The sequence below is a fragment of the Humulus lupulus genome, chromosome 3 (assembly GCF_963169125.1).
Source record: "Humulus lupulus chromosome 3, drHumLupu1.1, whole genome shotgun sequence".
Classification (NCBI taxonomy): Eukaryota; Viridiplantae; Streptophyta; class Magnoliopsida; order Rosales; family Cannabaceae; genus Humulus; species Humulus lupulus.
Window position 1 is genome coordinate 280,684,129 of NC_084795.1, and position 16,614 is coordinate 280,700,742.

Sequence of the window (16,614 nt, forward strand, 5' to 3'; positions counted from 1 at the left end):
AGCCTCTGCAGGGGTTCGGTTATTCTCAGCTCCTGCAGGCACTTCCACAGGCGGGTTATCCGGGGCCCGAGCTCGAGTACTCCTCTGGGGCCTAGGTGGAGCGGATGGCTCTGCTGGTGCCGGAGGTTGAGTCGGCCTCCTTGTGGCAGCATCTTTTCGTGGACGCCCACGGGGTCTCCGGGGAGGAACATGCACGTCCCTTGGAGGAGGGACTTGGTTTTCGCGCGGAGGCAGGGGCTGGGCCACCTGTGCCTCTGTGGCTATCCTTGTCAACTCCTCATTCCGTTTGTTGGCCTCTGCCAACAGCTGCTTCAATTGCCGGTTTTCAAGTTCCACAATAGGAGCGTACCGGTCCGGATTGTAGTACATATCCTCATCCCTTGGTGGAGGAGGTGGTCCCCGGGAATCAGAAGACCCACTTCTCTCCTCAACATCCGGGTTCTCCATTGGTTGTTTTCCAGGACGTCTTGGGTAATTTTCTTCAGGTGTGTTCTGATTGTTTGTGGCCATGACTTTTTCAGGGATGAATGCTTGAGGCTCTCAATGAAAGCACCAAACTGTTGACGCCGTTTTTCGTCAGCAGTGAAAGGAGAGCACGTAAACAATAACTGATAATGGCCAATTAAAATATGACAATACAAACACACGATTTTTACGTGGTTCAGCAGTTAAATCTGCCTAGTCCACGAGTCTCTGTTATTAAACTCAAGATTATCTCTGAAAATTCTTAAGCATGAATTCTTCAGAGTTTTCTCTCAAGGTTCAGAATTTCGGTCCATTACAATGGTGCATGACCTCTCTATTTATAGAGAAGGCTGCAGAATACTATCCCACATATTTTGGGTAGTTACTCTTTTTGTGTAAATAAAATAAATGGCTTTAAATGCCTATAATCAGGTATAAAAGGAAACGTCCCCTGAAGACGAGGGGGCGTATAACTAACCAAATAATATCCCATGATATTATGGGATTTACAACAATAAATGCAGACTGCGTCTCTTGTGGATAACACTTGTGGATATTCAAAGTCATAATCATGTCTCTCTAAGGCCTTAGTCCCTCAGATTTCTCATCAGCTTTCGAGCTAATGACATCTCCCGAGGTCACATGGCTTCGAGGTCGTACGCGTGTCAGGCTCGGAACCCTTGATCCGATATCATCCCTGATGATAGATCGATCTCGGAGGCTACCTTTCGAGATCATGAATATTTCGAGGTCACCACGTTCGAGGTCGTATCGAGCCTTGAAGGCTCGATATTCAATCCTGGAGCATACTTTAAACCTTATGAGTCCACTCGCTACGAATCCAACTTTCGAGGTCATATTTAACATAGCTCGAAATCTGGGTATAACAATAGTATATATAAATATTTATATTAATAATTTCTACATATATGACATATAAACACATCATTAACATTAATATATATTTACATGACAACATGATATATTTATAAAATACAATAATATTTATAAAGAAATTAATAATAGAAATAAAATAAAAATAGAAAAAATCATAGTGTAGATAGAAATATACATATATAAATTATTTTCAGTTTCTAACTTATCTCACAATGTCGTTTTGTGAATTTGATGAAGAAAAAAAAACTCTAATCACTTGATAAAAAATAAATTATCACACAAATTTATAAGATAAAAAAATAATATGTATGTCTTTATTATTTTTAAATAAATATTATTTAATTGTTTAAATTATCATAAAATATCTTAAAAATATTCTATTTTAATTAATTAATTTATTTATTTTTGTTCTATTTTTTTTAATTTGACAGTGACAACAAAAGATTATATATTATATGTTTAATATAATATCAAGTTTAAGTTTAATTAAATTTTATTTAAGTTATTAAATATATAGTTTTATTATTTTTAAATAATTATCATTGTAAAATATCTCAAAAATATCATATTTTAATTTGTTTATTTATTTATTATTTTAAAATAATAAAATATTGTTAGCTAGTTTGCTATATTAAATAATAATATTGTTTGTATTGACTTTTATCATATTCAGATAATTGCTCTTCACTCGCATAATTAATACAATTTAAAATTTTTACTTTTAGTTTTATTATGCCCATTAGTTATACATTCAAATCTGATTAATTCTTGAAAGTGATTCACATGTCTTAAATCATTACTACTACTACTACTAATAATAATAATAATTACGAATCTTAAATCTGATTAATTGGGATTTTTCTCTAATGAACTTATCTAGAAAATATCTTGTGTCTACCACATGAATTACGAATCTTTTCATCTCAAAGGGATGTATAATAAATACCACATGAAAATATCTTGTTTTGAAGGTAGGTAGGAATTGTTTATACAAAAAATAAAATAATAATAATATTAAAAGTTCAAAAATCAAGTTTACGAATAGTATTAAACGAAAAGAGTGATTTGAGATAAAGGCTGAACTTCCAGAAGATCCTTTTATAAGATATATATTTGTTTTCTATATCATTTTTATGTTGTTTGTAATATATATATATATATATATATACTAGTATTGCCTCTTTGTATTGTTTTCCTTTTAAATTTTCGTAAAAGTAATAAAATTATTATTAATAGAATATTTTTTTCATTAATGTAAAGCAAAATCAGTTCTATAAATGAATAAAATCCAAAACCGGCAACATAAAAAAGCCACGAGACAAGTCACTTTTTGGTGGTCAATGACAATGACGATGGCAATGAGCAAGTTTTGTAGTAAGAATCACAAACTAACTTCTCCCATACAGCCCGCGCACGCACAGACGTCAGCATCATTATTAAAGCTTAAAAATTAGTCACAAGTTTGACATTTTAATTCATTGCGTTGATTTTTGCTCAACTTTTCCCCTTTTGAATTTTCTTCATTGTAGAAAAAATGGGCCACTTATATTTTCGAATATATAGCCAAATTGGGTCTTTATTCAGTCATTCGACAAGTATAAATTAAGAAAGAGCTCAAACGTTTTAGTATTGCGACAATTGGTAAACAACAACATACCCAAATACCCAAAATGGCTTCTGCTCAAGTTCTCACAAATCTTCTTATGACGCCATGCAAAATGGGAAAGTTCAATCTTTCTCATAGGTAATCATCTTTTTTAATTTGGTTATTAGCAGGAAAATTTTCTGGGTTTTGTCTCTCGAGTAATTTTGCTATTGATTATTGTTTTTTTTAATTTCTTAGAAGTTAGTTTGTGCAAATTGAAATAATAAAAAAAAAATGAATAAGAAAGAGAGTGATATGACATTTTGGTTTATAAAGTTGGATTAAACGTTATGGTGGTGTCTCATCTTTGACACTGTAGGGGAGAAATTGAGTTCTACATTGGTACATCTTGGGCTGTACTTAGCAGCATTACTACAGTTCAATTTTGTTTATTTGCTTCTCTGTGTTGCTTACTGTTTGATTGACCATTCCATGGGGTTCTTTTTTCATTTGGGGTTTTGTCGTTGATAACTTCCAGGGTTGTTTTGGCACCCTTGACTCGACAAAGGTCATACGACAATGTTCCTCAGCCACATGCCATCTTATACTATTCCCAAAGAACCTCCAATGGGGGTCTTCTCATTTCAGAAGCAACTGGAATTTCTAATACTGCTCAAGGGTAATTCTATTTCTATTGATGTATTACAATATTTTTAAATTCATGCTTTGCATTTACTTTAAATTTGTAAAATGTTTGTGTGGTTTTGATTATATATATATATATATATATAGGTACCCTGATACACCTGGTATATGGACAAAAGAGCAAGTTGAAGCTTGGAAGCCTATTGTTGATGCAGTTCACGCTAAAGGTGGTATCTTTTTCTGTCAGATTTGGCATGCGGGCAGAGTTTCAAATGCAGGTGCGTTGCGTTTTAGAATCTGCTATAAGCACTTAATATACAATATCATGAGATTGTGAATGGAATTGTGACACTTGATTGTTAATTACCAGTAGAAAAAAAGATGCAGAATTCTCTAGTAGAAAATAATATATATGAACTGTTTAGGCAAATTTACTCTCTTTTTTTTTCTTAGTGTTGCTCTGGTGCTTCTAGTCATATCCATGGATTTTCTCTTTCAATTGATCATTAATTATTGATTCAGATGTGTCCTACCTTATTGGTGTGAACAGGTTTCCAACCAAATGGCCAAGCTCCAATATCTTCCACTGACAAGTCATTGACTCCCCAAATTCGATTAAATGGCATTGGTGTCGAAGAATTCGATCCTCCAAGGCGGCTTGGCACAGATGAAATTCCTCAAATAGTCAATGATTTTAGGCTAGCTGCGAGGAATGCCATGGAAGCTGGTAGATTCCTTTTTCTGATAAAGTAGAGAGTCAGTGATTTTATAAGGAAGTTTGTTCAAACTTTTGCAACTGACTGACATAATTGTCTTACATGTTGAATTCAGGCTTTGATGGAGTTGAGATCCATGGAGCTCATGGTTACCTGATTGACCAATTTTTGAAAGATGAAGTGAATGACCGAACAGATAAATACGGTGGATGTTTAGAGAATCGGTGTCGTTTTGCTCTTGAAGTGGTTGAAGCTATTGTTAATGAGATAGGTGCTGATAAAGTTGGAATGAGATTGTCACCATTTGCAAACTACATGGAATCAAATGACTCCAACCCAGAGGCTTTGGGGGTTCACATGGTGGAATCTCTGAACAAGTATGGGAATGGGATCCTGTATTGCCACATGGTTGAACCAAGAATGAAAAGTCTTGGAGATATTGATGAGACCCCTCATAGTCTTGTCCCCATGAGAAAGGCTTTCAATGGTGCATTCATTGTTGCTGGGGGTTATGGCAAGGAAGATGGGAACAATGCTTTAGCTGAAAATCGTACTGATCTTGTTGCTTATGGTCGTCACTTCTTGGCTAATCCAGATTTGCCAAAGAGATTTGAGCTTAATGGCCCTCTAAATAAGTATGACAGAAGCACATTCTACTTGTCTGATCCTATTAAAGGTTATACTGATTATCCATTTCTTGAAACCACATCTTCAACTACTCAAAATATATAGGTCCAAGCCGTGAGTGAGTGATTTCTTCTCTTGTACTCAAAAAGAGCTGTAGGGACATAGAATAATTTAGTTTTGAGTACTGTAGAATGTCGATGGCTGGGATTTGGGAACAAGAAGGATTTTAATGTAAAAGAAAATTAAATGTAAAATAATTATCCTTCGTTATTTGTATGAGCACTCCATTGTCTCTCTCTTGTTTAATTAATAATTCCAAATTTCCAATATGTTTTCTTATAAACGATTGGTTAAGTGTTATTTTAGTTTTATTTATAGAATTTATTAATTATTTTTATTAAATTTATATTAATGTCATATAAATTTCAAATAAATATCTTATTTTAATTAAATAATTTATTTATTTTTGTTTAAGTTTATGTTTGTTTTAGTTTTTGAATTTGTGAGTAATAATAACATATTATATATTATATGTTTAATGTAATTTTAAATATTATACATGGATTTTAAATTTAAGTTTCTTGCTTATTTTTTATAAAAAAAAAATAATTTGTTGCTAATTCATAGTATATTATATTATATTTTTAATATGATATTATTCTAATAAGTGAATTTAAATTTAATTAAATTTTATTTAAGTTATAAAACGTATGATTTTATAATTATTATTGTAAAATATCTCAAAAATATCCTATTTTAATTTGTTTAATTATTTATTATTTTAAAATAATTATCTTTGTAAAATATTTCAAAAATATCAAATTTTAATTTTTTTTAATTATTTATTTTATTTTATTTAAGTTTAAGTGTTTACAAACTACACTTAAATATAAGAATATTCTGTTAAATATAAGAATATTCTGTAAAAATTAACATTAAAAAAAATAAAAAACCATTAAAATAAAAAAAAATTGTTATCTACACACTTATTATATAGAAGATATATATATATGACATAAAATATTTTGCTTTATAAAATGTATAATTAGCATAAATGCATTTTAAACTTTTGTTGTTTGGTAATTTAATTTTTGAACATTAGGTACATTATGAGAAGCTACAAAAGCTGTAGAGAGTAAAGAGTTATTAGATGAGTTGTTTGGAGACAATGTAGATGGCTGAGATGGCAAGAAATGTTGAACTTACTATTACAATCTGGACATCAAACATCAATTATGGTAGGTCGGTTATGTAAAAACTAACTTAACATATGTTAATAAGTCAGTACCTAAGGAACCGACCTATCATGTTAGTCAAAAAGAAGTATGATATGTGAGTTTTTAAGGAACATACCTACCATGCATATTATAAACGGTTTTTATGCTCAACTATAAAGTAAATATATATTATGCAAAAATAATAAAAAAGAGTAATTAAGTTTAGATTTTGAGATTTTTATATCTTCATCGTTAGATATAAATTAGATTCTATAAATATATTAAGATGAATTTATCATTATTTTTGTATAGCTATTTTGTGACTTCTAAAAGAAAAAAGAAACAAAAATAATATGTAGTATAAATATATATATATATATTTATTGATATCAAACAATTGATCCACGTTTATCTTAATTTCTGTCATTTTCTTTGGCAGCACACTTCCATTTTCTTTGTCATTATTAAATATGTCTTGAAGATAATACAGAAAAATATAAATATAAATATATTTTTAACATGTGCATTATATTAACATGTGTATAATATTGTAAAAGGCATCAAAACGTATTGATCTGATCGATTCCACAAGTCTCGATGGTTTCCCTACCTATATATACCATCCATCTCCAGTAATGCTCTTCACTACAACTCCTACTACTACTACTACTACTACTACTACTATTACTACTGTCATAGTCATAATTAATTGCTTATTGGTCCCTGAAGAGTTGATCAATTACATATAAAGTCAGTAAGATGTTTCTAGCCGGGAAAGTGGTGGACACTCTGACTGGGGGTCTCCATGGAAAAAAGATAAAGGGTACGGTTGTGTTGACCAAGAAGAATGTGTTGGAGTTCAATCCTTTGGCTGCCACCGTTAACGCTGGCTCTGCTATTTTCGATCGTTTAGGCGAATTCTTAGGCAGTGGAGTTTCTCTACAGCTCGTCAGTGGTCACGTCGGTACGTACGTTGTACTTATATATATATAGTATATATATGCATGTGTTGGTATCTATCTATAGTACGTAATATATATGGTTCTGTATCTTAATCAGTTTTACGTGATAAAGATTTATATATATATATTAATGTTAAAGTTATGATATGATCTTGATATAGTTTTTTCTGGTGCCATTATTATTAATTTTTGTTGCAGCGGGGAAGTTGAGTAAAGAAGCTCACTTGGAGAACTGGATTACTTCTCTGCCAACCTTGTTACCAGGAGACTCGGTGTTCAGAGTGACTTTCGACTGGGACGAATCCATTGGAGTTCCTGAAGCTATCATCTTCAACAACAATCACGTTGACGAGTTCTTCCTCAAGACCATTACCCTTGATGACGTTCCTGGTCATGGTGTCGTTCGCTTCATCTGTAATTCATGGGTTTACTCAGCTAGAAAATACAACTATGATCGTATTTTCTTCAGAAACAAGGTAAGTGGTTGTTAGTGTTTGGATGATCATTATTTGAAGTTGTTTTAATCAGTCGATAGTAGTCTTTTCATGAAATTTGTACTACGCACTGAAGAGTTAGCCTCCATGTGTTTGACTAAAGTACGCAATGAATAAATAAGAATCAGAATTTTGTTCTTTACAGATTATTTACAAAGGTATTAGTACAAGTAAAGTTGATTGTGCTTATTTTTTGTAGTCATATCTTCCAAATGAAACACCAGCATCGCTGCTCAAGTACAGAAGGGAAGAGCTTGCGAACTTGAGAGGAAATGGAAAAGGAGAGCGCAAAGAGTGGGACAGAGTCTATGACTACGATGTGTACAACGATTTGGGTGAGCCTGACAAAGGTTCAAACTTTGTTCGTAAAACCCTTGGAGGGAATAGCGAATTCCCTTACCCTCGCAGAGGAAGAACAGGCAGAGCAGCCACCAAAACAGGTAAGGCATTTGTGTATGTTATTTTCAGATATATGTATTGCAGATTTGGGGTTTCGGTTCTTTTTCTAAACACTTAATGTTTTTTCTTTCTTTCTTAAATTATGTTTTGTAGATTCTAAAAGTGAGAGCAGGCTGAAACAAGTGAACCTTATGAAACCACTGGATCCCATTGAATCGTTAGACATTTACGTTCCACGAGATGAACGATTTGGTCACTTGAAGATGGCAGATTTTCTTGCTTATGCACTTAAGTCTCTGTCTCAAGCCATCGTACCCGCGCTGAAACATTTCTTTGACCAGACCCGAAACGAGTTTGATAACTTCAAAGAAATACATGACTTGTATGAAGGAGGAATTAAGCTACCAACGTCAGTACTTGACAATATTAGGAAAAATGTTCCTGTCGACCTGTTCAGGGAATTTCTCCGATCTGACGGTGAACAATTCCTTAAGTTTCCTATACCTGACGTTATTAAAGGTAGCCAATCTTGTTTCCAAGTTAGATTTTTCCATAGTTCATACAATTACCCAATTATTATACTTTTAAGTAGCTATTTTATTTCCTCTAATTTTATTGTTTCAATGATTTGGAGTAGAGAGTAAATCTGCATGGAGGACTGACGAAGAATTTGGAAGAGAAATGGTTGCTGGAGTCCACCCTATCCTCATTCAATGCCTCAAGGTAACTTTTTCATTATTGTTAAGTGATATAAAATACAGAATTTTGTTTCATATTTGGTCATATAATTTGGCCTAATTTTGACTACAGACATTCCCACCGACCAGCAAGCTAAACCCAGAATTATATGGTGATCAGACTAGCACAATTACTGAAGAACATATTCAGAATTACTTGGAGGGGCTCGACGTACTTACGGTATATTTCTTGGCAAGATATTTTTCGTACAAGAGCTTCATAAGTGTGGCTTGCAGTTATAGATTAATATCTAATCTTAATCTTACTACGAACTAATTAACTAATGTAATTCCTCATTATATGGCTGATAGGCACTCAATGAAAATAAATTATTTATATTGAATCACCACGATTCATTTATTCCCTACCTGAGGAGGATAAACACAACTTCTACAAAGGCTTATGCAACTCGAACTCTCCTCTTTTTGACTAATGACGGCACATTGAAGCCTGTTGCCATCGAATTAAGCCTTCCACATCCGGATGGCGATCAATTTGGTGTGGTGAGTAAAGTATATACCCCTGCTGAAGAAGGTGCTGAAGGTACCATTTGGCAACTGGCTAAAGCTTATGCGGCTGTAAATGATTCTGGCTACCATCAACTCAATAGTCATTGGTACGAAACTGTCAAAGAAAGTTTATCACATAAGTTTTATTCAGTTTGAAATATTCTCTTTAAGGTCTTGAATTTTGGTTGGTATACAGGTTGAATACACACGCTGTGATTGAGCCGTTTGTGATAGCAACGAACAGGCAGCTAAGTGCACTCCACCCAATCTACAAACTTTTGCACCCCCATTACCGTGATACCATGAACATAAATGCCCTTGCTAGGCAGAGTCTCGTCAGTGCTGATGGCATCATAGAGTCCACATTTTTTCAGGGAAAGTATGCTTTGGAATCGTCAGCAGTAGTTTATAAGGATTGGGTTTTTACTGATCAAGCACTTCCAGCAGATCTCCTTAAAAGGCAAGTCGATCTATTAGACTTAGGTGATGGCAAAAATCATGTCTTATGAACTGTTATAAAATCTAAAGTAAATAATAGAAATTGGTATCTTTGATGAATTCAGCCTTGAGAGAATTACTTTAGGGGACATAATATGTTAGAGATTAAGGTTGTTTAAGAAATCCGAAAATGTTTTGGTTATGTTTTCTTTTAGTAATATACTATTCTATGACTTTATGCAGAGGAATGGCAGTAAAAGATCAGAATTCTCCTCATGGGCTTCGCTTGCTAGTAGAGGATTATCCTTATGCTGTCGATGGGCTGGAAATCTGGTCTGCAATCAATACATGGGTTAAAGAATACTGCTCCTTCTACTACAAGACTGATGCTGCTATCCAAAAAGACACAGAGCTTCAGGCATGGTGGAAGGAAGTTAGGGAAGTGGGTCATGGTGACAAGAAAAATGAAGCTTGGTGGCCGAAAATGCAAACTCGTGAGGAACTAGTTGAGTCATGCACTATACTCATATGGATATCTTCTGCTCTTCATGCAGCTGTCAACTTTGGCCAGTATGCTTTTACAGGGTACCTTCCAAACCGTCCCACATTAAGCCGACGGTTCATGCCTGAAGAGGGTACTCCAGAATATGAGCAGCTTAAATCTGACCCTGAAAAGGCTTTCTTATTGTCAGTTACTCCAGAATTCCAGAGCCTTATTGGGATTTCCCTTGTTGAGATTTTGTCAAGGCATGCTTCAGATGAGCTATATCTTGGTCAGAGAGAAAATCCTGACTGGACTTCAGAAGCTGATCCCTTGCAAGCTTTTGAAAGATTTGGAAACAAACTTGCTCAAATTGAAGACAAAATTGCAAGGAGAAATAATGATACGAATATGAAGAATCGAGTTGGCCCAGTCAATTTCCCATATGCGTTGCTCATGCCTAAGAGTGATCAAGGGCTCACTGCCAGGGGAATTCCCAACAGCATCTCAATCTAAAACTTGTCTCATCGTATTGATGTTGTTGTTGTTGTTTTCCTTTATCTTTTTATCTTTGATTTCCTGGCTTTCCCTGAAATAATTGTGTGACTAAGTGTCGTGAATTTGTGTGCAAGGCTTTGTGCTTTTGCAGCACTAAATGCCTTGCACCATATGTGGTGCTTATTCTTGCATCAACCTTATTTAGTACAACAACAATTAATAAAGTTTATTTTAATGCTTTCTGCAATGCTTAAAATTCTTTTCTAAGTGAAATTTTGAGTCTGATATGTTTTAAGCCTCTTGATCATATCAAAATTGTCAACATTCGTAGTTCAATACCGAAAATTCTCATTATAGTATTTGGTTATTATTTCGACTCCTTGGTTAAAAAAAGTAGTGAAAAATGTTGTAATGGATTTAACTGTACGTTTCTCAACTTTCAATGCCTTAAACATAAAATTGGGATATAGATTAGAGTTGATGATATTAATTAGACGTTTAGACTTTTACTTTACAAATTGTTCAATGAATTCAAACCTGTGTCAAGCAGCTATATAATATGTATTTAAGCAATTAAAATAAAATATTTACTTTAATGTATTTATTGTTTTTGTACTTTTTTTCAACATAATATTAATTGTAATTTATTTTATAACATTGACATTGGTTAATCTTTTAACATTTTTTTTTCTCAAAGAATTCCCTTTACTTTATTGCTCTGAAAATTAAGATCATAATTGTACTTGGGCTATTTCAAAATAAAAATATAAGAATTTGAATATTTTTGAACTTTTTTCATATATAACTGTTATGCAAACTTCTCTTGATCTATGACAACACTCTCACATGAAGATAATCAAGAACAAACACAAACAAACAACCCAAAAGGTTTTACCTGATTCAGAAGAATTTCTCCTTCCTACATCCACAGGAAGCAACACTCAAGCTATTTATTAATCTCTTTGAAACAATCTCAATTATTACAAGTAAAACCATACCTTAGTCTCTTTACAATGACCCTATTTATAGGCATAGATATAAGGCAGCAAAACAAAAGGAAAAGGAACAGAGCTACTTAAGAGTTCTAACAGTCTTAACGGACCTAATAGAATATAGAGTCTTAACAGAATTAACGGTCATATTAACAATCCTCTACCTTGACAGATAATTCTAATTGGAATGGTTGATGAGACTCAATGTGCTTCCAAGGTCACCTTCTTCATTCAACAGTGACCCTAAGCAAATTCAGACAATGTTTGAACTTTGCTATTGGTAACACTTTGGTGAGCATATCAAAAGGGTTCTCTTTGGTTGATACCTTTTCCAGCTTAACCTTTCCTTCTGTGATGATGCCTCGGATAAAGTGCAACCTAACATCAATGTGTTTGGTTATTTCGCGAAACACCTGATTTTTACTAAGGTGTAAGGCACTCTGACTGTCACTAAACATATTAATTACTCTTTGATCAATATCAAGTTCCCTTGTTAAGCCTTTTAACCACAAATCTACAATTGAGATCTCCTAGTGTCCATATCCCCTGCATATAATGAATCGACATAACCATATACTTCTGGTTTGTTTGAACTTGAACCATAGAGTAACCCAATGTTATATGTCCCCTTTATATACCTCATCATCTATTTAACAGTGACAAGAATCATGAGGCTCCATCTAAAAACCAATTGGTAATTAGTGGAGTTACACATGTTCTTATTAATGGTTCAATATTCTTACATTTATTCTATGTGGGACATCATAGTCTAATAAACAGCCTCCCAATGCTCTCTCCCAAGATTTCCCATGTACTTGTTCACCACACTTACTCCATGGCATAGATCCGGGCGTGTGCAGACCATAATGTACATCATGCTCCCTACAACACTAGTATAAGGAACTCTTTGCATAAATCAGATGTCTTCATCTGAGCTAGGTGCTTGAGTATATGACAATTTGAAATGTTGAGGAATTGGAGTCGCTACTGATTTGGCATTGTAAAAACCAAATCTTTTAAGAACTGTAGATATGTATCCTCTTTGAGAGAGTTACAATCTCTTGTGCTTTCTGTCTCTAATTATCTCAATTCCCAAAATCTTCTTTGCTGGACCAAGATTTTTCATTTCAAATTATGCACTCAGCATCTCTTTTACCTTGTTAACTTCATAAATGAGCTTACTTGCAATTAACATGTCATCAATGTATAAAAGTGAGTGTCCTACTGACCTTACATTTGTTGTCTTTACATATACACAACAATCATAGAAGCTCCTCTTGAAACCTCTTGTACCATTGGCAAGGTGACTGTTTCAGTCCATATAAGAATCTTTTTAGTAAACAAACATGGTCTTCTTTTCCCTTTTCTTTAAAGCCTTCATGTTGTCTCGTATAGATTTCTTCTTCCAATTCTCCATGTAAAAAGATCGTTTTACATCCATCTACTCGAGTTCTAAATCTTCTATAGCTATCAAAGCTAATAACACTCGGATTGAAGTGTGTTTAACTTCAGATGAAAAAATTTCAATGTAATTTACCCTCTCTTGCTGTGTAAAACCTTTTGCCACTAATCTAGCTTTGTAACGTATTTTTTTCTACTCCAGAAATTTCTTTTTTGAATTTATAAATTATATAACTGAATCAAAAAGTGATACAAAATATAAAAAAGAAATAAAATCTTTTGTCTTCTTTTCTGTCCTACAAATTAAATTGGGCCACCTCATTTAAAATGCAAACACATTATTTCTATGTCTTTGTTGAGTCTCTCAAGCCTAGCTACCTCTTGCATTATATATTTATGCAAGTGCCATGTTTTGTGAGCTTTAGTTTGGCAAAATAATTCATGTTGTTGTGTCTGGTTTGGTGTTAGTTACTATCTATTATATTTTGTAGTTAATCAAGTTCAGCACTTGTGTTTTAACATCTAATTAGTTGGGCTCTTAAGTATTGTTAAAATGATGAGATGTTAGTCTCTTAAATACTTAGTTAGATAACAGAACCCTAATCATTTTAGGAAAATCATTTACCTATTTACAAACATATGATTTTGTAAATTTTACATGTATATAACTATCTCTCATTTTAGTGGTTACAACTTTAGGCGAGGTCAAATTTTTGTGAGTTTCTCTACCACTGAGAAATTATAACAAATGATTTTTTAGGATAATAATTAATAAATGTCCTTTATTTTTATTTAGAGAAAAATAATATTTTTAATTTTATTATATTTTTGTTTTTACAATTACTATTTTCTATCATTTTTTATTTATTTAAAAGCATATGATTTTAATATGGTGGTATATGTGTATTAGTTTTTATTTTAAAGTTATATTGATTTTTTTTTCGTTTTTTTATGGGTTGTTGGTATATTATTTTTGAACTATTTTATATGTTTTTTATAGTATAGTATATATCTTTTTTTGTCAATGATATATATATATATATGTATTTTCTATCTTGTTATACATAATGACAGTTAATAATCTTGTATGATGGTATATATATTTTATTGGTGGTATATAATTTTTTTTATATGGTATATACATTTTTTGAGTAATATTTTTTTAAGTGTTGTTGGTATATTATTTTCCAACTTAATATATATGTTTTTGTGGTATAGTATATCATTTTTTTGTAGATGATATTTAGTTTATATCTTATTATATATAATGGTAGTATATAATTTTGTTAGCATGTTATATGTTATGATTGGTTAAATACAAAAGATAAGTGTTGTTATACAAGCTAAGTATAAAACACTTAGTGAAGATGTGAAATTTGAATTTCAATTATAGGCACTTAAAAATTATGTTTTTGGATCCAAAGTGATACATGGAGCAATCTAAAGATGTCCAAAAAGTTTGGTAGCATTTGAAGCAATTTTAGGCCTCTTAGAGGGGTCATTGGGCAGTGAGGGTGGCGATGCATCACCTCTTTGGAGGTGTTGCATCGCCTAAATGTGAAGGGGTTTGAAAATCTCAGCTGGCGATGCATCTCCTATAGGCATGCAATGCGTCACCTGATGTGTCCGTACGAACACGTATTTTAAGCTCTAAATGACGAGTTCTTTAGCTCTAATCCTATTGGTTAGACCTAATGACGATGCCTACACTATAAAATGGTCCTAATAGAGTTTTGGAAGATTTGATCATTCTCTCAAATCTCTCTCTAACATATTTCTCTCTCTAGCTTTCAAGAATCTCAAGTTTTCTCCAATAAACTCATAAAAAAAGTGCTTGGCTTTGTGAGCTTAAGGCTTGTTCAATCACAATTCTCATTTCCTTTTAGAAAAAGCCTCAAGCATCAATGGAGGGCTAGGAAATAGAGATTAGGACAGCGATACATCTCGTGTATAAGTCTTTGGTTGTGTTTTACATTGAAGAAGAAGAAGTTCAAAGGTAAGGGTTTGGAGCTTTGAGAAGACTCAAGGAGATTGTTCTACAACTAGGGTTTGCATCATCTAACTCAATATTTCTTTGGTATCTGTCAATGATAATTTTGTACAGATTCATAATATTGTGGTGGTGTAATCTCACTCTCCCCCAACATTATATTCATATATTGTGTTTTTTTTTTTTTCATTTTTTGAGTGTTGGTATATTATTTTCCAACTTAATATATATGTTTTTTGTGGTATGATATATCATTATTTTAGATGATATTTAGTTTTTATCTTGTTATATATAATGGTGGTATATAATTATGTTAGTATAATATATTCATTTTAATGGTGGTATGTAGTTTTGTTAGCATTAGTCGGTATATACATTTTTAGAGTAATAATATACCAATTTTATTTTCGTTAGTATTTTTTTATGGTATATGTTTTTATTATCACGGTATATTGATTTTTTATCTTAATGTATATAAAATATTATATTACACATAATATATATGTGTAATAGCTAGCATAATATATATATATGAGGACACTTTTAATGGTTACTACCCATTGATGATTACTTTAATATTAACTATTGGATTACCATCAATGATCCATATTTATAATTGTTAATTAATATTTATAAAAATAAATTTTGACTTTTTCAAACTTTTGGAAGGGTTATCCAATGACATGACGGTCACATATTTATAAATTAAAGAATAAAAAAAATCGTATTTAATAATCATTCTACATTCCTTCTTCATTCTTAATTCATTCCTTTTATCCATTCCATGAGAAAAAAATCATTTTTGATTTTATAAGAATAATTAATGTGACCATGATCTTTCTAACTAATGTTTGTTGCCTAATTAATCTAAAAATTCAAAATTATTGATTTTATATATTTTATTTATTTATTTTCATCATCATTATAATCATTCCTCATCAAAAACTTATTTACTGATTTATGTTAACCATCCATGAGTAATAATTATTAAGAAGTATTCCATATATATATATATTGTTTTACAATATACCAAATTAATATACTATGCTAGTAAACTTATATGAAATATTTTTTTAAAAAAAAACAAACAAAATCAATTGATATAAAATAACTATAACAACATTTTATATATATAATTTAGGGCTGAGCATTGGGCGGATTGAGCGGGTTATAAGAATTTTAAATAGGTTTATGTCATAATCAGTTTGGGTTATCTAATTTATATATCCAAATAAAGAAAGAAAAAAAAACTAACTCGTCCAACGGTTTGAGCAAGTTGGTCGGGTTAACCCGCCCAATTTTAACTCGGGTTTTTTGGATTGCATTTTTTTTTTAGTTTTTCAGGCTGATTTGGGCGGGTTGCAAAATGTTTTGCACAACCCTAATATATATATGTACTATAGCATAAACAGTGCATATACCATGCTAACAATATATTAAAAAAACATGTAATTTTTATATAATATTAACCATACAACTTTGATAAAAAAAATATACCACAAAAAATATATACACTAGTTGAAAAATAATATACCAACAATCTATAAAAAAATGAAGAAA

At 32.1% G+C, this 16,614-nt stretch overlaps 2 protein-coding genes across 2 annotated transcripts; both read left to right on the plus strand.

The window, feature by feature from the left end:
- The first annotated feature begins 2,966 nt into the window (after positions 1–2,966).
- On the plus strand, positions 2,967–5,295 carry LOC133824647 (putative 12-oxophytodienoate reductase 11). Its single transcript, XM_062257597.1, has 5 exons — positions 2,967–3,106; positions 3,486–3,626; positions 3,740–3,870; positions 4,143–4,319; positions 4,424–5,295. Exons 1-5 carry the CDS (start codon positions 3,033–3,035, stop codon positions 5,038–5,040), a joined length of 1,140 nt encoding a protein of 379 aa, XP_062113581.1. The 5' UTR covers positions 2,967–3,032; the 3' UTR covers positions 5,041–5,295.
- Positions 5,296–6,870: 1,575 nt separating this feature from the next.
- On the plus strand, positions 6,871–10,911 carry LOC133824648 (probable linoleate 9S-lipoxygenase 5). The gene is made up of 9 exons (XM_062257598.1): positions 6,871–7,116; positions 7,313–7,590; positions 7,808–8,048; positions 8,161–8,526; positions 8,645–8,730; positions 8,818–8,925; positions 9,057–9,361; positions 9,451–9,714; positions 9,936–10,911. The coding sequence occupies exons 1-9, from the start codon at positions 6,912–6,914 to the stop codon at positions 10,687–10,689; spliced, it is 2,607 nt and encodes an 868-aa protein (XP_062113582.1). The 5' UTR covers positions 6,871–6,911; the 3' UTR covers positions 10,690–10,911.
- Positions 10,912–16,614: the final 5,703 nt, after the last annotated feature.